Here is a 23,319-nt window from a genome sequence, read left to right as displayed (position 1 = left end):
CTGATCCTGACAGCCTCTCTGTGGTTTGAAACCACACTGGTTTTCATCCAACCTCTTCTCAACCACTGATCGCACCCTCCCTTCCAAGATGACAGTGAATACTTTGCCTGGTATAGTTGTTGCAATCCTTCCTGTTCCCTTGCTTATAGATTGCATTTACTGCTTTTGTCCAATCTGAAGGTACCTTATCAATTCACCATGCTAATCTTACTACTCTATGAAGCCATTTCATCCCTGACTTCCCACTATACTTCACCATTTCAGGTCAATTTTCATCTATTCCTGCTCCTTTATGACAATGGAGTTTATTTACCATCCTTTCCACTTCTAGTGTAAATTCACAAACATCATTATCCTCCTCCCCATGCGCTCCGTTGTTCGCGACACCACCATGAAGATTTCCTTTTACGTTGAGAAGATTTTCGAAATATTCCCTCCACCTCTGTAGTGATTTCCTGGGATCTATTATGAGTTCATCTGAATTACCCAAAACACTGTTCATTTCCTTTTTCCCCTCCCTTCCTAAGATTCTTTATTACTGTCCAGAAAGGTTTCCCTGCTGCTTGACCTAGCCTTTCCAGGTTATTACCAAAATCTTCCCACGACTTTTTTTGGATTCAGTAACTATTTGTTTCGCTGTGTTTCTTTCATCTACGTACAATTCCCTGTCCTCATCAGCCCTTGTTTGGAGCCATTTCTGATACGCTCCCGTTCTACGTTTACAAGCTGCTCTCACTTCATCATTCCACCAAGATGTTCGCTTTTTCCCATCGTTACACACAGTTGTTCCTAGGCATTCCCTTGCTGTTGCTACTACAGCATCCCTGTATACTGTATTTTGAAAATAAAGTCAATGTTGGTCAAAATTCAGCCTCCTGTAACTTAACGTGAGAATGTGCTGGATTAAATGTTTCTTTTCTTTTTTTTTCAGCCAAATCTACTGCTATGGACCTCTGCTGCATACAGTACAGATGGCTAAAATATATTCGGACTCAAAGACATTCGTGGATATGAAAATGAAATACCATCCGAACGAGACGATGCAGACGTTCCAAGAAATGATGAATCGAACTCTTGAGAATCCATCTATCGAAGAAATTAAACATTTTATTGATGAAAATTTCGATCCAGAAGGAAGTGAATTTGAGTACTGGGACCCTCTGGACTGGACTCCGAAACCTACCTTCTTAGATAAAGTTATAGACCCTGAATACAAGGTGTGGGCTGAAAAGTTGCACCTCCTTTGGAAATCTCTGGGTAGGAAAATGAAGGATGCTGTCAAGGATCATCAGGAACTCTACTCTATCATTTATGTTCCTCATCCTGTTATTGTACCTGGAGGAAGATTTCGAGAATTTTATTACTGGGACTCGTATTGGATCATACGAGGCCTCTTATTGTCAGGAATGACAACTACTGTAAAAGGAATGTTGGAAAACTTCTTGTTAATTGTTGACCGCTTTGGATTCATTCCAAATGGAGGCAGAGTGTACTATGCAAAGCGTTCACAACCACCCTTACTTATTCCCATGATAGACAGCTACGTCGCACACACTCATGATACATCTTTCATCGAACATAACATAGACACCATGGAGAAGGAATTCCAGCACTGGATAGTGAATCATACGGTAACCATCAACAAAGACGGCAAGAAATACGTCCTGGCTCGTTACATGGATCAGTCAGTTGGACCACGCCCAGAATCTTACAGGTGAGTCTTACATACAGTGTATAATGATATCTTACGTTGTTCATTTCTAATTTCTGTGGAACATAATTATCTAGGTAACCCTTTCGTGGTTAGTGGGTTTCTGTTCTTCTTTTTCCTGGCATCTTTCGCTCTTTTATTGGTCTATGCGGATTGATCCAGTTTTACAGCTAGATGTCCTTCCTGATGCCAAACCCATGTGGACGGATGTATTCACACTATTGCGTGTGTTTTTTTTGTGGTTGGTAGTGTAGTGTGATATGTTGTGGATGGTTGTCAGTGTGCATGGCTAGCAATATATTTCTCTTGACACTTGCTTATTGGGATATCTATTTTTCACTTCTGATTTTGTGCTGCTGTCTGATGTGGGGAATGTATAAACCTGAAAAATAAATATATTGTGAATTCTGAAGTTGACTTGCGTATTTGATGTTGTAAAGTAATGTATGCCAGTTGTAATCGAGCTAGCGATGTGAGAGGTTGTGTTGAGTGTGAGTACTAAGCGAGGAATATGGGGATTGCTGTTCAGCAGGATCGGGCGACCATAGGTCGATGGCACGGACGTGCGAAGTGCGAGCGTACGGCAAGTGTGAAGAGTAACTAGCAGGAATACGCCTTGCAGGTATGTCGGATGGCGGCAGTAGTGGTGGCCGTACCACTCGTAATAGGAAGGGGTTGAGATTAACGCTGGTCCCGGAACAGTGGGATCAATTGGCTGGGAAGCGATGGAGATCAAAGAAACAAGCAGATAGGAGTGTCAGGCCGAACACACTAGAGACCTTATCGGGTACGATATGACGACATGGAGATAAATTAGTGTGTAAAAGAAGAACTAATAATAGTAACGGAGAATGTTATGCACAATGCTGATGAATTTGAAATACTGTAAACCAAGGTAAAGGGTTTAAAGGAAGAGTTAAGGCATGTAAAGCGGAAAGAACATATGGTCAGCCAGAAAGAAAAAATATTTACATGTATGGTGTACCTTGGAGAGAAAGTTATTTATTAAACGATTCAGTGAATAAGGTGTTGGACGTTATGCAAAACCGTGCGAAGGAACACTGCAATGAAGTGGACACAGATGCCGTTCATGGAGTGGAGAGAGTGAAGGGAAAGAGGCCAATTAAAGTAATGTTATTGTTGGCTTTGATGGCAAATAGTTTCAAGGAACACTAGGAATTTAAAAAGAGAAACGTACAGTATAGATGAAAAGGGACTAGAATAACATAGAATAACATTGATTGTCTTTAAGCAATGTACATTGTAATAGGAAAAAGTCCAAAAATCCATACAAAATATGCTCTTAAAAATTATGATTATACGTATACTATGCTATTAAACATTCACGTTCACCCCCTTGTAATATACACTGATTTAGCAAATGTCATGGGGTAGGCACCTAATAGCGTGTTGGGCCTCCGCTGGCCCTGCGAACTGCAGTGAGACGCTGTGGAAGTGAGTCGACAAGTCCCTGGTAGTCCTCTGGACGCAGCTGACACCAAATCGTTTGCAGAGCGGCCTCCAATGCTGGTCTGTTCGTGGGTGCAGAATCCATGGCACGGAGCCTGCATTCCAGGACATCCCAGATATGCTCGGGGCTCTTGGGGGCCATGGCAGTCGTTGGATCTCCGCTGCATGTTCCGGAAACCATTCCCGGGAGACTTGGGAGCGATGTGGCGGCGCGTTATCATCTTGAAACGCCGCAGAACCGTCTGGGCGCTGGAAGGCCAAAAATGGGTGGAGATGGTCTCCGAGCAGCTCAACATACCGCGTACCATTCAAAGTATCTTCCAGAACAACTAGGGGGCCCATTCCATACCAGGAAAATGCACCCCAGACCATAACAGAGACACCAGCGCCCTCGACCACACCTTCGAGGCAGGCGGGATCCATCGCTTCATGTGGTCTGCGCCATACAAGGTGCCTCCCATCGGCATGGTGCAGTTGAAAGTGTCAGTTGAAATCGTGATTCGTCCGACCATATCACGTTACGCCATTGTTCCAGTGTCCATCCCTGGTGACTGGCGACAAATGCACGTCGTTGTGCCCGATGACGTTGGGTTAACAGTGGCACCCGTGTGCGGCGCCGGCTCCCATACCCCATAGAATCCATGTTCCTATGGATTGTCCACTGGGAGACGTGTCTAGCACGGCCTGTGTTGAATAGAGCCGTGATTGCCTGTCTGTCACTATTGACAATCCGTCTGAGATGTCGCCGGTCGCGGTCATCGAGGGTGGCTGGACGGCGGGTCGTTCGTCTGTTGTGGACGGTGACATCCGCATTCAACCATTCACGATACATCCTGGACACGGTTGATCGTGTGAAGCCGAATTCCCGCACCACTTCCTAAATCGCACTTCCCAGCCGTCGGCCACCGACCACCATACCCCGCTCGAACGGTGTCAGCTCACGACGACGTTCCATGTTACACCTGTCACATGCACAGCCACTGCTCATAAGGTCTCCTATACAACTGCCGCTGGCACAGGGGGCGTGTAGTGCGCAGACAACACACCTGCGTATCAGTGCTCCGCTATCCCATGACATTTGCTCAGTCAGTGTATACTGTACCAACTATTTTATGCTGTATCAACAAGTAATATATCTACATATTTGCACCAATTTTTTTCTCAAATTCCTGTATGTCGTAAATGCTGTTTCCCCATCAGCCAGCGTTTTAGAGTCTTTTGAAAGGATTTCGAAAACATATCTCTTAATATCAATGGGCGCTTCTTAAAGAATATCATTCCTGTGTAGTTAGGATATTTTTGCGTTTTCTTTAATCTAACATGAAGAGTGTCTGTCATTTCTTCTTGTATTATATTGACGTAATTCGTAATTAATCAGGTTTTCTTTAATGTCCGTTATGCTTTGGAAGTCTATCTTGAGGGAAGGGTCATTATACCCAGTTCTTGGAAACTGGCCTTGCATGATTGTTTGTCTGAATTTCATTGTATGCACCTGATTGCTTTCTTTTGCCATATAAAGACATCCTGAGCCCCGTGAAATTCATGCACATTATTTTTCCATACTGTAGATGTGAATGAAAGAAAGCATAGTAAAGAGATATTGAGGCTTGCTAACACATTTCTTCAGTTTTCGCAGTAAAAATGTCACTCGGGAGAGTTTCTTACATAGTTGTTGTGTACGAACATTCCAGCTCAGTTTTGAGTCTCTAACAGTTTCACTGACTTGTTGCTGTCCTCCCTTGTTGTATTGCTTAGATGAAAGAAAATGTCTTTAGTTCTCTTGCAATTAAAGACCAATGTATTCCACTTTAACCATGTCAATGACTCCCGAAACCTCTCCCTCTTTTGAGTAACTACATTTTCTGATTCTTAATCTGCTGTTATGAGAGTAATATCGTCTGCATAGAGTACAGATCTGCTTGATAACTTCCCATGAAAGGCATTAATATATCTACAAGAAATTGGAATGGCCCAGCTACTGACCCTTAAACTATTCCTGTTGTTACTTGGAGGAACTCAGTGTTGATTGTCAATCGTTACCTTCTGGTTTCTATTTACGAGGAAAGATTTAATTAAGTATAGTTCAAAACCCTTAACACCATAATGCTTAAATTTAGAAATTAGTATATCATGTGATACTGTATCAAAAGCTTTGCTAAGGTCAATAAATGTGGGAAAAGTAATTGTGTGGGACTCGCAATTCTTTATCATTTCAGAGATAACGCATTCTACAGCTTTAGTGGTTGATTTTCCTGCCCTAAAACCAAAATGGGAAGCATTTATTAAGTTGTTGTTCTCAAAGTATTTTGAATGTTGTATTTTCATACAATATTGTATTATCTTTGATTAGACTTGGAAATTGAAGGAACTTACTAGGAAATTGAATCTAGCAAAGAAGTCAGCTAAGGATAACATGATGGCAAGCATAAATGGCGGCCATACAAATGGAAAAAGTGAAAAATGGAAGAGTATGTATAGGTACTTCAAGGCAGAAACAGGTTCCAAGAAGGACATTCCAGGAATCATTAATGAACAAGGGGAGTGTGTATGCGAGGATCTTCAAAAGGCAGAAATATTCAGTCAACAGTATGTAAAGATTGTTGGTTACAAGGATAATGTCCAGACAGAGGAGGAGATTAATACTAAAGAAGTATTAAACTTTATCTATGACAGCAATGACATTTACAGTAAGATACAAAAGCTGAAAACTAGAAACGCAGCTGTAATTGATAAGGTTTCGGGGGATATACTAAAGACAATGGGTTGGGATATAGTACCATATCTGAAATACTTATTTGATTATTGTTTGGTTGAAGGAGCTATACCAAATGAATGGAGAGTTGCTATAGTAGCCCCTGTATATAAAGGAAAGGGTGATAGACATAAGGCTGAAAATTACAGGCCAGTTTGTTTGACATGCATTGCATGTAAGCTTTGGGAAAGCATTCTTTCTGATTATATAAGACATGTTTGCGAAATTAATAACTGGTTTGATAGAAGGCAGTTTGGGTTTAGGAAAGGTTATTCCATAGAAGCCCAGCTTGTAGGATTCCAGCAAGATATAGCTGATATCCTGGAATCAGGAGGTCAATTGGACTGTATTGCGATTGACCTGTCTAAGGCATTTGATAGGGTAGATCATGGGAGACAACGGGCAAAAATGAGTGCAATTGGACTTGACAAACGAGTGACTGAATGGGTTGCTCTGTTTCTAGAAAATAGAACTCAGAGAATTAGAGTAGGTGAAGCTTTATCTGTCCCTGTAATAAAGTGGGGAATTCCTCAAGGCAGTATTATTGCACCTTTATATTTTCTTATATGTATCAGTGATATGTGTAAAGAAGTGGAATCAGAGATAAGGCTTTTTGCAGATGATGTTATTCTGTACAGAGTAATAAATAAGTTACAAGATTGTGAGCAACTGCAAAATGACCTCGATAATGTTGTGAGATGGACAGCAGGCAATGGTATGATGATAAACGGGGATAAAAGTCAGGTTGTAAGTTTCACAAATAGGAAAAGTCCTCTCAGTTATAATTACTGCGTTGATGGGGTGAAAGTTCCCTTTGGGTATCATTGTAAATACCTAGGTATTAATATAAGGAAAGATCTTCATTGGGGTAATCACATAAATGGAATTGTAAATAAAGGGTACAGATCTCTGCACATGGTTATGAGGGTATTTAGGGGTTGTAGTAAGTATGTAAAGGAGAGAGCATATATGTTTCTGGTGAGACCCCAACTAGAGTATGGTTCCAGTGTATGGGACCCTCACCAGGATTACCTGATTCAGGAACTGGAAAAAATCAAAAGAAAAGCAGCTCGATTTGTTCTGGGCGATTTCCGGCAAAAGAGTAGCGTTACAAAAATGTTGCAAAGTTTGGGCTGGGAAGACTTGGGAGAAAGGAGACGAACTGCTCGACCAAGTGGTATGTTCCGAGCTGTCAGTGGAGAGATGGCGTGGGAGAACATCAGTAAACGAATACGTTTGATTGGTGTCTTTAAAAGTAGGAAAGATCACAATATGAAGATAAAGTTGGAATACAAGGGGACAAATTGGGGCAAATATTCCTTTATAGGAAGGGCAGTTGGGGATTGGAATAACTTACCAAAGGAGATGTTCAATACATTTCCAATGTCTTTGCAATCATTTAAGAAAAGGCTAGGAAAACAGGAGATAGGGAATCTGCCACCTGGGCGACTGCCTTAAATGCAGATCAGTATTGATTGATTGATTGATTGATTGATTGATTGATTGATTGATTTATTGATTGATTGATTGATTGATGAAGCCCACAAGTGCTACTGGTCGATAGCTGTCTGGACTATTTGCATTCCCTTTCTTACAAACTGGAACTATTAATGTAACCTCCAGACAGTCTGGAAAAAACCCTTCCTTAAATACGCAATTTATGAATGTAGGTAGCGGGAGCATTACTAAATCAATAACTTCTTTTAAAAGGGAGTTGGAGATACCATAATAATCTTCTCTTTTAGCATTACTAAGTTCTGTAACTATATTTTTTAAATACCACCCGGTGTAACTTCTTCCCATGTAAACTATGACCTGTCAGTTGAATTACCTCGTTGGTGCTGCACGGTACCTAACATATCCATGGCTGTAGTTTTTTTCCTTTCTTGCAATTTGCTTTACGTCGCACCGAAACAGACAGGTGTTATGGCGACGATGGGAGAGGAAAGGCCTGGGAGTGAGAAGGAATCGGCCGTGGCCTTAATTAAGGTACATTCCCAGCGTTTGCTTGGTGTGAAAATGGGGAACCGCGGAAAACCATCTTCAGGGCTGCCGACAGTGGGGTTCGAACCCACTATCTCCCTAATGCAAGCTCACAGCTGCGCGCCCCTAACCGCACAGCCAAGTCACCCGTCACCATGATTGTAAGTATAGTTTTAGGTTGAGTCTTGTCCCTCTCTATACTGTAGACTGATTACTGGGATTGGCAATATCTTTTACTGAGTTCACAAATAATTATTTAAGAAGTACGGTTCGATGGGTACTTGTTCCTTTCTTACCTTCCTAGCTATTTCCTTATTTATAACTTCCCAGGCAGCTTTAAACTTATTTTTAGAGTTTCTAATATAGTTTTCATTGGCTCTAACGTTTGCTCATTTAATTTCCCTGCGGTATATTTGCTTTACATTGATCTGAATTAGCGGTTATAGATTTCTTATAAAGGAGTATCATTAGTTTCCTAATGGCTGAAAGATAGGGAGTACCTATGCCACTTAAACCCACGTTTACTTGTTGTATTGTTTGTCTTATTTTCTGTCTTATTTCGTTTGGGACAGCCTACATTCAGGAAAGAGGTATTTTTAACTATAAACCTTTTAAATCCTTCTGTAACACTTCTGCAGTTTAAAATTTCATTCTTCCAGTCTGTTTCCATTAATTTGTACCTCAACCTTGTGATATTTCTCTCCTCCCACGCTTGTATGAAAATCTTAACATCTGAATTAGGAGCACGATATATAGAAATAATTATCAATTTTATATTAGAGAACATGATACCCGCTGGCTCAAATGATTGTTCTGTACAAAAACTATCAATATTTAACGCAGTATATTGAGCTTGATTTTTTAGGAAAAATTCTGCATCTCCATGTACAATATCTTTTTCCACAGTAACCCGCCACTGATTCATATCCTGATGGTACATATAAACTGGCTTCCTATTCTCTAAGCTAGTGTTCATTAACACACAGAACATCACAAGGAAATGTATCAAGAAAAATGTTTATCTCATGTAATTTATTTCTCATAGATTGTACTCTAATATGAAAGATAGAAAGTGATTCCTTTTCTCGATTAAGACTGTCCAATAATTAACTATGGTCAAGATCTTATTGACCCTCTGCTATACTAGAATTTTCTTTATTATCCAAATGATCATCAAGAGAATTTAAACTGTGTTCCTTTACTATTGGTCTACTTACGGACTTCGGCACATTGATGCATTTCCTTGAGCTGTTAATTGATAAATAATTATCTACATCCCTGGATGTTTATACTTTTCTCCTAAAAAAATAATTAAAAAAATAAAAAAGTGTTACCTGAGGGGTTATCTTTAAATTTGGTCACCCATCAATCTAGCAACGTTGGTTTGCCCCCTTTCTGATTATTATTCTCTCTAATTCTCTATAGCATATTCAAATTCTCAATTAACTTTCCTGACCTGTCGCACACCTGATTTTACCCATGCCTGTCATGTGAAGACCATGCCTTGTAAAATGATCCCTAGGTATCCTCTCACTTTCAAAACAAATTGCTATTCTTTACATGTTTACAATTTCAGATGCATTAACTAATCCTATCATATGTTTGATTGCTCTCTCAATAACATGATTTAAGTTAGGCACATCATGTCGGCGTGGTATAGCATGGAAAATCACATTGGTTTTGTGTGTTAATTTTAGCAAATGACTTATGACATTACATTTTCATTTAGCCCTACATAATTTGATCCACCCCATTATCACCAGCACGTCTTTCAGTGTTTCTCACAATCTCCCTAAAAGGTGCATTCGGTTTAGTAATACTTTGCACTATGTTACCTGGGCCAATTGATAAAGATACCATCACGGAGCAGATAATTCTGCGTTTACACTGAGGAAGAGCAAGGAAATGTGAGGAAAGCGGCTGATAGTTGGGGCGAACTCGAACATCAGTGCAGGTAAAGGAAATGGATGAGCAGCAACACGAGAGAGCGGCGCATACGACAGATGAAGGAAGTGCAATGCCGCTACGAGTGAGGATAGTGCTTGTGCACTCCCGGTAGATAGTGGAATGATGACAGACATTGACAATTCTCTGCTTTCTTTCTTCAACGGTGTCAATGCGTATCGATCGTGCACACCACGTTTTTCAGATGTCCCCGGACAAAAAATTCCAAAGGATTTAAATCGGGTGACCTCTTACTTGTTCGGAACTGTAAACCAGACACTGTGTTTAATAAAATCTATTGTTATCGAGGTGTAGGATTTGCATCGTGCATTTGGTACTATAGTACAGGGTGTACAATCGGCTCGCTTACGACTGAGATGATTTTGCTTGTTCTAACGTGCACTTTTCATCGTTTCAGTTGGTGCCATTACCGGCAATGTTTTTATTTTACTATCTGCTTTACGTCGCACCGACACAGATAAGTCTTATGGCGACGATGGGACAGGGAAGCCCTAGGGGTGGGTAGAAGCGGCCGTGGCCTTAAGGTACAGCTCCAGCATATGCCTGGTGTTAAAATTTACCGGCACCTTTGATACACCCTGTAAAAATCCTAAGACATGCCCTGAAGTGATTAAATGAATTTGAAAATTTGAAAATTGTAATGTTCTCGATACCTGCTTTCCACATGGCCACAAATAAAAGCTGTCGTACCGAGCTCGATAGCTGCAGTCGCTTAATTGCGGCCAATATCCAGTAATCGGGAGATAGTGGGTTCGAACCCCACTGTCGGCAGCCCTGAAGATGGTTTTCCGTGGTTTCCCATTTTCACACCAGGCAAATGCTGGGGCTGTACCTTAAGGCCACGGCCGCTTCCTTCCCATTCCTAGGACTTTCCCATCCCATCGTCCCCATAAGACCAATCTGTGTCGGTGCGACGTAAAGCAAATACCAAAAAAAAAAAAAAAAAAAAAAGCTGTCGTCCACAAAATGAGTCTTGTGACAAGCAAGCTTGTAGTTTTACACAAAATGAATCTCTGTCAAACAAGTTACCGTAACCCAGATTCTTGAGCATCGCCTGTGCAAATGCAAATGTACACGCTATCCTTCAGCTGGTCTGCAAGGAGCGGAGTCTAGCCAGTGGCCTCTAATTATCTGAATGCAGAACCTCTGAACATTAGTCACCAATATCACCAGTCCTCTTTGTATTCTATTCTCCTCGCCGGAAGCCAATTTTGTGTACTATAGTACATATGTGTTTTGCTTCAAATTTTAGTTTTTCAAATCATATAATTGTTACTTATAAACTTCAGTTCAATTTTTGAAGGTCCAATTTTTAATTTTAAGAGCATCTTTCATGTAGTAGTATCTTTTTCCTATTGGTTTTATATCTCACCGACTTGGTCTTATGGTAACAATGGAACAGTACAGGCCTAGGACTAGGGAGATAGCGAATGTGGCTTTAGTTAAAGTGCAAAATGGAAAACCACGGAAGAACCTTTTCACGGCTTCCGTTGATGGGATTCGAACCCACCACCTCCCGAATGCAAGCTCACAGCCATGCGACCCTAACCGCGCAGCCAACTCGCTCGGCTGCCAGAGGTTTATTGTCGCACTAACTCAAATAGGTTTTCGACAACGATACGATAGGAAAGTGCTAGAAATGGAAATATGACCACCGTTATCTCAATTAAGGTACAGCTCCAACATTTATCAGATGTGAAAATAGAAAACTGCGGAAAACTATCTTCATGGCTGCCGGTGGTGGGGTTCTAACTCATCATCTTCCGAATGTAATCTTACACCTGAGCAGCCCGAACCGTGCAGCCGGCTCGCTCGGTTCAAAATAGTCTGTTTTAGGCCAGTAGAACTTGAAAATCCAAGAGCAGATAGTAAAGGACGTGTTTCATTTCTTGTAGGATCAGTGGTGTAGTGGAACTGGAGTGCTCCGCCACTGGTCTTCGCGTACGGAGCGGCGCCTCTGCGTTGCAAATTTAATAGGAACTGAAGTTGAACGGCTGTGTCACAGATTTAAAATATACCCTACCAACGACGCGGCTAACACACGAGCGTGTCGTTTATGGCTATAGCTAAAGTATGCGTATGTATAAGATATACTTATTATAAAGTGGTAGTTTATTTAGGTGTTAAACGCGTATTCGCCGTTATTCAGTGTTCATTTCTATTAGCTTTACATTGTCACAATGGCTGAACTTGCTGGATGTTAACAAGGCGTATCATCACGTCATTTAATTCCGAGCAGTTTTTAACAGTGTGATGCAGAGTTGTGTGTCTGACCGCAGTGGAGGCACTTTATCACCTGTAACTTACCCTAATAAAAGGGCATGTAGGGTCTGTTTACACAGGGGCAAGTCTCAGAACAATTGGACGAATACGAAAGCAGTGACTAGACAAGCCCGGGGGTACTTTACCATCCCCTGTGAAGGAGAAGCAACCAAGTAAATAGAAAGCTGAAGCAGAAGGAGATGGGTTTGATAGGTGTGTTTTGCCGGACTTTGGAGGACTTTTGCATCAACCAAAAAGTCGTACCTATTGCTAAGAAGTTACTGTCCGCGACCAAGGAATACAAATCATTTTCTCTCGGTAAAAAAATAAATAAAAAATTCTCAGGAATACATTACGAGACATAGGATTCGTTTGGAAGCGTTCAGTGAGTAAGAGAGATGCGCCATTTGAGATTGGACATGTCGCTGATTAATGAAAATACGACAGTTCAGGACAGCCTGGAGGCTAGTCTCTCTCCTCCATGAAACGTGGGTGGACAATAATCTCACGTTTCGTAAATGTTGGTAAGGCCCTGGCATATACAGGGTGGAAGGTAACAAATGCACCAAATTGACATAACCTAAGTAATAGATCTTGCGAAGAAAACCACAATGTTGGAAGTTTGAGGTCTGTAGCTTGCACCATTATGCTATAATATCTCAATGAAATCAGTGATGTAAAGGGTTAATGGGTCCAAACCCAAGACGATGGAATGTACAGACGCCTAGGAATAAGTGTCAGAACAGATGATTATTGGCTATTTGTCCCTTATGTCGATGTGTTTAGCGGTAAAACATTCAACAGTTATGGCATGAATGAAAGCAACGCAGCTACGATGAAGCGAACGGTGGACAAGGTCGGCAGCTTCGTTGGGAGGGGAGAAGCGACCTGTGACATAATGTTTGCAACCCAGGATGACCTGTGTGTAGCTAATGAACATACAAAACTTAGCCGTGGCACAGTTCACATCGAGGGAATATTTAGATGCGATTTTAACTTAGGGCGAAGTAGGACAGAATACTCGTGCAGCTGCGGGGATGCACGCTCAACAATTTCCACAAAGAAGGGCGTCAGTAACAATTGATCTGCATTTGGGACTGTCGCCCAGGTGGAAGATTACGTACCAGTTGTTTTTCCTACTCTTTTCATAAATTATTTCAAACAAGTTGGAAATTTATCGAAAATCTCCCTCCTGAAATTATTCCAGTCCTTAATTGAATCGCTAATTGCAGAAACCGCCTAAGTGCACTTTTTCAAACTGTTGGGAAAATGAATAAAACTGTGTGGGAGTATAAGTTGAACTCTGATCAACTTCTAAATTTTTTAAATTAAACTTCAATGTGCTACAAAAGTGTAGTAAACAAGAAATAAGTTTTAAAACATTTTAAATGCCATAAACATTTTTTTAAAAACATTGCACTTAGGTTGTTTCTGAAATAAACAACTTTTCCTGTAAATTTTTGTAGTAATTATTAAAAACACAGCTAATTGATTAATCTATGCAAGTTTTAAGATGAAAGGTTACGTAAATAACACCGTTCTATTCATACAAAATTTAACAGACATCAGTTAATGAACCACAAAATACAAATTAGAACAGTAAAACCCTTTCTGGCTTTATTCAGCCTCTGGCGTATCCTCAGCAGGTTCTCTCTCGGTTGTTGGCCACTGAATGATGCTGCCATAAAAGTCTTCATAACCAACGGTGCAGTCCATTAATTTTTTCAAGTCTTCTACTTTCTTTTTGTTGATTGGAACCTAAAATCAAAAATTGCGTTGTGCAGAACCCATTAAAAGTTTATAAAGTTATTATAGACTACAAAATGTTTTTACTTGCTCAATAATTTTATATCCCTTTAATAATACTATTGTAATCAACTTACCTTTCCCAAAGGATAAGCCTTCTCGGAAGGTAGCTCAGGTGGGCTGTCAGTTTTCAGTTGTGCGAAAGTAGATGAAAATCCTCCAATAAACGCCTTTGTCACAACTTGTCCTGAAGTATCTTTATAGTACAGAAACTGTTTGTAACTAGGAACCTTGAATGGCTTCTTACGTTCTCTTGGTACTTCCCTGCCTGATGTTTCATTACAGTTTGTTATTCTCCTGTACGATATAGGCCACAAATGTTTAAAACTTAAGACATCGTTCGAGGTAAGATGATAAACGGTAAAACGTCCTGACACACTTGCCTTGCTCAGCATAGACTACTCATCTAGAGTATAAATTCTGACCACCTTCCTCAAGAGCCGTTTAATACTTCCAAAATCCCTGTCACAAGGCAAAAAAGAGTGGCCACGGACAGGGAAGTTATGTGTAATCGTCTCAAACTGACCTCTGTCACAGAGTCACAAAACAGGTAATCCTAACAGGGCCACCAACCGTCATGAGTTGAGGAATGAGTTTACCGCAGAAAGAACCTACGCGACGGCGCTTAGGTTCTTTCTGAAATAAACACATTATTTACACAGCTACCTAACAGCATTTCTTGTATGGAATATGGGTTGATTCTGCTAAAAACAATGTATTTATCTCCGAATAGTACAATCCCGTCAAAAACTCAATTTTGATAAAAGTGTCACTTAGGTGGTTTCTGAAATAAACGATTCAATTCCTCTTTCTGTTAACGAATATTTGCCCCAATCTGTCCTATTGAATTCCAACTTTATCTTCATATTAAGAATTTTCGTACTTCAAAAAGCTCCATTCAAGCATATTCGTTTACTAATGTCATTTTACCCTATCTCTCCCCTAACAGCTCGGAACGTACCGCTTAGTCGAGCAGCTTGTCTCCTCATTCTCAAGTCTTCCTAGCCCAAAGTTTGCAACATTTTCGTAAAAGTAAATTCGTATCCTCGTTCCGAGGTGGCGCAGCCCATTTCAGGCACTCACCCATTGGAGGTGAGCTAGATGTACATACCAGCCCTCCTCCTTCCATAAGGGTATACGAAGTGTAGGTAGGACAGAAAGGCAGACGCCTGGGTGTGAACGCCGTCCTCGCTACCCGACGTTCGCTCAGGCTCAATGTTCCCACCTCTATAATTTAGTTCAGTTCTAAGGAATACAGAAAGAGGAAATAAACTAGTGTTATCGAGAACCGCGTCTGCCCGCGTTTTATCAGCACTTCATGTCGTCCCTTCCAGTGAGAGACTGTGTATCCTACCTAGTCCATAGTCTGACCTCTAATCCCCTTGTCGCTATAACCTAGCTGTGTCGGTGCGACCAAAAGCAACTAGTAAAAACTGACCTCTAGGTCAGTAGCTTCACCTCCTTCTCGTCTCTTCCAGTGGGAGATTGTCTATCCTAGTCCGTAGTCTGATCTCTCTTAGGTCAATAGCTTCACTACTTTTCGACTCTTCCAGTGAGAGGTTGTCTATTCTAGTCCGTAATCTGATCTCTGTGGGTCAATAGCTTCACTTCATTCTCGTCTCATCTAATGAAAGGTTGCCTTGTAGCAGCTATACAGAGAATAACTGACACTGGAAATGTCATGTCCAGGTTTGAAGCTGGGGGCCTAGAGGTGATCTCCGTGCAGAGGACTCCATATTAGAACTTACTGCAGAGGACCCCGGCATGAGTACTCGACAAATCGCGGCAGTGGTAGAATTGTGTTTGTGGACCGTCCAACGAACACTACGGGAAGATCGGCGACATTCGTATCATTTTCAGCGTGTTTATCACCTGTAGGAGAGAGATTATGCACCGCGCATGGTCTTCTTTGAATGAATGGGTCCACCGTCAACCCGAAGGCTTTGTGAATCATATTTTGTTTACCGACGAAGCCTCGTTTACGAGGAGTGGCATCTTCAGTTTTCACAAGACGCATGTGTAGTCGGAGAATAATCCCCATGCTATGATACGTTCCCACCACCAGGTTCGGTTTACCGTTAATGTTGGACAGAGATGTGGGGGGCATTATCATTGGACCTGTGGTATTACCTCACAGGCTGGCTTTTCTTATCTACAGTTTCTAAAAGGCACTCTACCACTACTACTAGAGGATCTTCCACTCCATACGCGACGGCACATATGGGGTTCCAACATGATTGAGAACCCCCATAAATTACCAAAAGATTGCGCCACTCCCTAAATGCCACCTATCCGCAGTAATGGATTGGGAGTTTGGCCTGCAAGAAGCCCCGATTGAAACCCCTTAGATAACTTCTTTTGTGGTACATGAAATCTAAGGTGTATCGCAAAGAAGTGAAAAGCCAAATTACAGATTTATGATTGTTATTGACATTGTAAATTTGAATAGGTACCATACAGGCACTAAACAAATTTTCGTCAGTTTAATGGCTCATCTAAAAGTGTCACCGTCACAACCCCACTTAACAGTAACGTCAATGTTACTAACATCGGACAAAGTTCGAAAAACACCTTCTTGGGCTTTACCAAGCCCTGCTATAGTATGATGAAAAAGGGTTTGCACTGGTATTTCAGCGGGTGTTTCTGTGATTGTTATGTCATCAGGATAACGTTGCTTAGCATCTCTAACCTTATAATAGGGTGGATTAATTTTTCAGCTGGCTTTTTGGTTTGTTTACGCACGACATTATACTGGTTTAAAAAATCAGATCAACTAGTAAAGCTAAAGCTTCATCTGCTGATAATTCAGCCGAAACTTTAAGTGAGAATATTTAAGATTTCTTGGATTTCGTACCCCTTGGGTGGGGGTGGGGTGGGAAAGAACGAAGCTCCTTCACGATCCCTGGCGAGTCGCGTTTTCCTGCCTTCCGTAGTTTTAAATCAGTAGTCTTCGACAATTCCACCTTGCTTATTGATTCTATAAGTGATTTAATTTTTCTTGTCTGAACTTTTGAGATACATTCTCCAAACGCTTTCTTCGATCTACCGCTTGCTTTTTTTTAACAGAACTATATATCGGAGGATCAGGCGCTATGTCAAAGTCTACTTCATTTTCCAGCCACGTTGCGTTGTCGTCTATAAACCTCCCCCGGTGCCGATGGCCTTTGCCCCATTTTACCTGTATATCATAAATACAATTTCATATTCTTCCTCGCGAACTACTGGTCAGTTCTACGACCCCGGCTTTCAACCGCTTTGTTGACGCATGTTGTGCCCACACATCGAATGTAGCACATCATATATATACTGACGGACATAAGTGTTCACACAGAGGCCCATTGATCCGTTAGTCGGTATAAAATAGGGACGGTAGCAAATTGCGTACGTTGTTCAATAATTCATCATGAACTGAAACGATACATTATGCATACATACGCTAAAATACGTACAGTAAAATCTTGATCATACATAAAGAGATGTGGAAAATGATGCATGGACAGAAGTCTATACACACCGATGTAATCTATCCACAGAACAGAGCAGTTCACATCAGTTCTGACTTGAACATTGAGGAGTGAACACAGTTACGAGTCTTGTTTACATTAGAATTTGATACTTGTGATTCAAGACGGAATGGTGAAAATTAGGAAGGAAACTACAATTTAAGAAATAAAAGTAATAGTGAAAAAAATGGCGCATGGCTTTCAGTGCCGGGAGATCCCAGGAAGTGTTCGGCTCGCCAGGTGCAGAGTTTTTTATTTCGCGACCGTAGGCGACCTGCGCGTTGTGATGAGGATGAAATGATGATGAAGATAGCACATACACCCAGCCCCCGTGCCCGAGAAATTAACCAATTATGGTTAAAATTCCCGACCCTGCCGGGAATCGAACCCGGGACCCCTGTGACCAAAGGACAGCACGCTAACCATTTAGCCATGGAGCCGGACAAAAAAAGTAATAGTAACTCTGCATGAAGAAATTGCACAAATCATTAAACGAAACAGATACACAGTGTGCAGTATAATTAAGAAGTGCAAAACTTCAAAAACATTTATAAATAAAGAGAGAAGTGGACGTCCCCGTAAGCTCACTCTGAGAGAAGAGAAGACGGTAATTAAGACTCGGGAAAATATCATTTTCCGAAATTTCATCAGAACTTCAGGAGTACCATGGTAAACAGATATATCGTAAGACCATTCGCATAACTCTCCATAGAGCTGGAAATCATGCCCGAAGTCCCAGGAGGAAGCCATTTATCAGCCCAGTAAAGAAAAAGAAGACATTGGCATTTGTTCAAGAGTACATAATGAAGGATGACGACTTCTGGAAAAAAGTTCCTTTTTTCAGATGAAACAAATATAACATTTTTCACCATGATGGAAGAATGTCGGTGTGGAGGAAAATGAATACAGAGTTTGAAACAGCCAACCTCCTGGCTCCAGGTAAACACGGTGGTGTGGGGGTGCATGGCGGCTTCAGGTGTTGGGGACCTAGTGTTTATAGATGGAACAATGGACCAGTACGTTTATTTGGATATTTTTAAAAACAATTTACGACACAGTGCCCAAAAACTAGGTCTACAGGCTGAACCATACTGCTGATAATGTTCGTTACTGGATTGTTTATAATATGCCTCATACCCTGAAAACCCATCCCCTGTCCCCCGTCCTTAACCCCATTGAACATCTATGGGATGAACTCGAACGACGGGTCAGAAAGCATCGCATATCCAGCAAAAACCAGCTGAAATAATTGCTTCTGCAAGGATGGAATATAAGATAATTAGTAGGTTAAATGCCGAACAGATTAAGAAGTGCTATTCGCAACAAGGGAATGCACACACGTTACGAAACCGTACACAGATGGTGACAAACGTGTAGTTTAAGTTGTTGTGGGAACATTTACGTTCACCCATAAAACGGCCAGAAGACTATCTTTATTTTATTTTTTAGTAAAGCAATTCTTTTAAGCTTGCGTATTCTGTAGCTAAATACAGTTATAAACGATATATATTTATTTTGAATATCTATTTAAAAAGCAATTACTGTTGCCCATATGTGCATATGTCAGATGTATCTACTGCTGCGTGAACAATTATGTCCGTCAGTGTATATACGGGAGCCATTCTAAAAATTCGCAATAACGTTAAAAAGTTATTTTATTAAATTTGCGCAGGATTTCTCGATTTTTTCTCTAATATACTACATAAGCTTTAAAGTAAAATTAATCCGAAGTCTGGACACCACAGAACTAGGTAAAACCTTGTTTGTAATTCAAAAACTAAATTTTTCCCAAACGTTAACATAACTGCACTGTATACGCACAGCAGGACACAATTCAATTGAAGTGATAGCACGACGCGTATCTGGCGCAGGCTCTTTGATGCGAACACCTCGTTGCTTCACTTCAGACCCTATTTTCTAGCACGGGGCCATCGTCTGAATTCCTGGCAATTTCTTTCGAACGGGATATTTAGTTATCTAAATTGCAGGTATTCTTCGCTATTTTGGGAGTCGAAAAATTGAATAAAGTTCCTGTAGAACAGGGCTCCTCAAACGCCCAAAATCTCACGCGTGCAAACTGAGACGCAGAGTTCCTGTGCACAATGCATCGGTCCCACTCGGCACAACTTGGACCAACCCTTCGTCTTTGGGCTACTCGGCTAAGCTCGGCTCAACTCGACTCGTATTTGGAGCGCTACGGAGGAAGTGAGGAAGAGGGAGACAGGCGGAGCGTGCGAGGCAGGGGTGGGGAAAGAAAGAGAGACAGCGCTGTTGCTCCAAATCGAGGAGTGGGTGTCTGCACTCTGGTCAACCAAGCCAAGTCGTCTTTTGCACCGTGCACAGCGCAATGCTCTGGTGCATGCACCCTGAGAGGCCCTGCAGATTGATGAAATCTCCCACTGTGCGCCCGCCGGACGGTATCTCTGCAGAATATGAACGTGGTTTCAGCCATACGAATCTGATTATATGTCCAACATGACACCGCGTTTGATTTCTTCACATATATTTTTGAAATAATATGGCCTATCTTTTAGAGACTGGGATCCAACGTAGTATATATCTTGGTTAATCATACATGTTTTAGCAGAAGGCACACGAACTCTCGTAGCACGTGAGAGCTCGAACTCCAAAGGATGTGACGACAATCTGTATTCTGAGTTGCGAAAAGTGAAGGACTAAACACTAAACTCATTGTAATAGTTTAAACTTTAATATGCAAGAATCTGTTTCTCATGATTTTCTAGTCTTTATCCCGATTATCTGTTGTTGTCAGTTACGTGGATTAAGCCTAGTTTTACGGACGGATGCCCGCTCTGACGCCAACCCTATGCGGAGGGATGTATTCGTTGTTGGACTTTCTGAGTTGGTTTGTAGTGTGATGTGTTTTGTGTATATGAAGATGTGTTTTAAGGCAATCACAGATACTCAGCCACCGAGATAGAGGAATTAACCATATTCAAGTAACATCCCCGACCCGGCTGGAGCCCTCTGAACAGAAGGCAAGTGCACTGACCGTTCAGCCCAGGAGCCGGACCGAATATGTAAGAAGACGGAATAAATACAAAATAAATAATGGATTAGATATGCTCGGGCCACATTCGAATGGCTTTGTCTCTTTTCGTTCATAAGCTTCTATTCTGCACAGATTACTCGTACACAGTCTGGCTCCATGGCTAAATGGTTAGCGTGCTGGCCTTTGGTCACAGGAGTCCCGGGTTCGATTCCCGGCAGGACCGGGAATTTTACTCTTAATTGATTAATTTAGCTGTCACGGAGGCTGGGTGTATGTCTTCATCATCATGTCATCTTCATCACGACACGCAGGTCGTCTACGGGAGTCAAATCAAAAGACCTGCACCTGGCGAGCCGAACTTGTCCTCGGACACTCCTGGAACTAAAAGCCATACGCCATTTCACTTGTACACAAATTACAATGTTTCATATGTGTAGCTTTTTCACTTCGTCATTTTAAGTACCCTTCTGCCATTGTTCCCACTTGTTTTTACCGGCAGTCATTCTTGCCACTTTCACTTCACTACAATGTTTTATTCCATTGCCCTGGAAAACGTATAACTGAAGTCCTACTGCTTTATTTAAATTTAAATTACGACGCTCCCTCTCACCTCTCGACTAGTGAACACGATACTACAATCAACGCTCCGGGTGTGCTTATACTGCAGTGTAGGATATGCAATGAAGGCAAATAGGTGCGGGTGAGGTTTTGGGTCCAAGCTGGAGATTTATGGCGTATGCTGCGGTACTAGGATCTATTTTCGCCCGGTTTGTTAATTTCATCAACTAACAGGTGACGTTACGTATGTTCTCCCGCTTAATACAATACCCTCCATTCCGTTGGACTTCTGGTTCGATCTTTGATTCTGTGAAGAATTTTTGGACTATTTTGAGGACTGGAAGCGGGGTTCGTTCAGCCTCGTGTTGGCGATTGAACTGTTGTCTGATCCGGAAAGGTGTGATCCATAGTACTCCCGTTCCATGTCTGTGAAAGTTAAACATCGGTGAGTTGGCAGTCATTCATATGAGGCTTGTAATAACGTAATAACAAGAGCTCTGGTAACCTCATCTGTTTGAATCTCTTATACATGGAAGAGCGTAAGTCATAAAACCTTTCCTTTTCTCCACATGCTTCACCATTCGATTGTCGCGAGGAAAGCGTACGCACGAATGGGAAACCTATGGATATTTTTTCCAACTTATTTGTGTCTGGAAGTGTTAAAGCAGAATCGTACTGTGCAGTTCCTCTTATTTCGCCCTCCGCAGAAATCACTGTTACGGGGGAGTTGTGTGGCACATCAAGAAACTTTTTCATCGAGGTTTAATTTGGCCCTTTAGTTGCCTGCCCTCAAATGATCCAGGCAAAAACTTGCACAGTAAATATACCAGCATGCACATTGACACCTTACTACGTAAGTTTTTCCATCGTTTAATCATGAAAGGACCAGGCCAGCTCACTTAACGCTTTCTAATCAGTAAAGCAAACATTTCCTAGGCCAATAAACAGTGATTAATGAATCAAGCTAATCGCCTATTCATAAATAAAAAATATATGAATGACCTGCATCCCGTGCGTAACCTATTTCTTCAAAAGAGTTGGTTTATGCATTTTCATAAATAAGCGATTCATTTGTAGCAAAGACGCTTTCATGCTTAACCCCGTTATTAATGCTGTGAAACTTAGGCCTAATTAATGAAGACTTATTTACTTGACTTAATTCCTGTTGTTCCTGTTGGAGCATAGGGCTTCCCTTGAAATACTTCCATCTGGTCCTATTGTCGGCCAGCCTCTTTCATTCCTAGGCACTCCTCTTCAGCCGTCTTCTTCCAAGTCGTCTTCGGATGGCCACGTTTCCGAGTACCTTGGGGGTTCCAGCCGAGTGTTGTCGTTTTGATGGCTCCAATGGGCTTCCCTTAGAGTTTGGCCTATCCAACGCCACTTTCTCCCCTTTATCTGGATTCCATGGCTGCTGATTCATTTTCTCCCATACATCTTCATTTGATTTGACATCCGGCCTCTTCTGTTGATGATAAGTCTTAAAGAACGATTCATGAAGACTTTAGTAGCCTTATAGGTGTTAAAAAGTTTCACATTAGTCCTGTTCCTCCAAATAGGGTACAGTTGAACAAAGGCGCCATTTGCTTTCCTGGTGAGGCTCTTGGTGTATTCTGCTCCTCCAGTTGTACTAACAATACTCCCAAGATATAGAAGGAGCCTACTTGTTCTGTATCTTTATCATATACAAGCATCATCAAAAGTAATTCAACTCCTTTTTCACCCCCCCCCCCTTCCTATGAGTTAAATTGATTCTCCCCTCCAAAAATGCGTGTTTCTTTATTCTTAAAGGAGATTCCTAATACAAATTTTTACGTCTTTAACATATTTAGTTTTTGAGATATTAGTATCCTCATACAAAGAATTCAACTAATTTTTCAATTCATTCACTCCCCTTAAGTGGACTTAAATAAATGGAAGAACTCCTTCCTGTCCTTGAAAAGAGATTCCAAATACAAATGTTCATACCTCTAACATCTTCAGTTTTTGAGATATAAGTATCCTCATAAAAATAATTCAACTCCTTTTTCACCACAGCCCGTTAAGTTGATTCCCCCAACCCCCTCTGCTCCAAAAATTGCGTGTTTCTTTATTTTGAAATGAGATTAGAAATAGGAATTTTCACGTGTATAACCTTAAGTTTTGAGATATAAGTTTCTCCAGAAAAGGAATTCAAATTTTTTACTTCCTTTCACACTCCCCACTCAAGTGAATTTTCTAAAAACAAACAGTACCCGTTTCTTTAAAAGAGCTTCCAAATACCAATGATTACGACTGTAACATCTGTTTTTGATATATA

General features: G+C 41.2%; 1 protein-coding gene across 2 annotated transcripts in view; it reads left to right on the top strand.

The window, feature by feature from the left end:
- LOC136864263 (trehalase) overlaps nt 1–23,319 on the top strand; it is a 467,477-nt gene that overhangs the window by 176,997 nt on the left and 267,161 nt on the right. For both annotated transcript variants that reach the window (XM_067141012.2, XM_067141013.2), the window contains exon 2: nt 932–1,714. In XM_067141012.2, the coding sequence (XP_066997113.2) occupies nt 932–1,714 (783 nt within the window). The remainder of the gene's footprint in view (nt 1–931; nt 1,715–23,319) is intronic.

The sequence above is a fragment of the Anabrus simplex genome, chromosome 2, assembly GCF_040414725.1.
Source record: "Anabrus simplex isolate iqAnaSimp1 chromosome 2, ASM4041472v1, whole genome shotgun sequence".
Lineage (NCBI taxonomy): Eukaryota > Metazoa > Arthropoda > Insecta > Orthoptera > Tettigoniidae > Anabrus > Anabrus simplex.
This window is presented reverse-complemented; position numbering and strand designations above follow the sequence as displayed.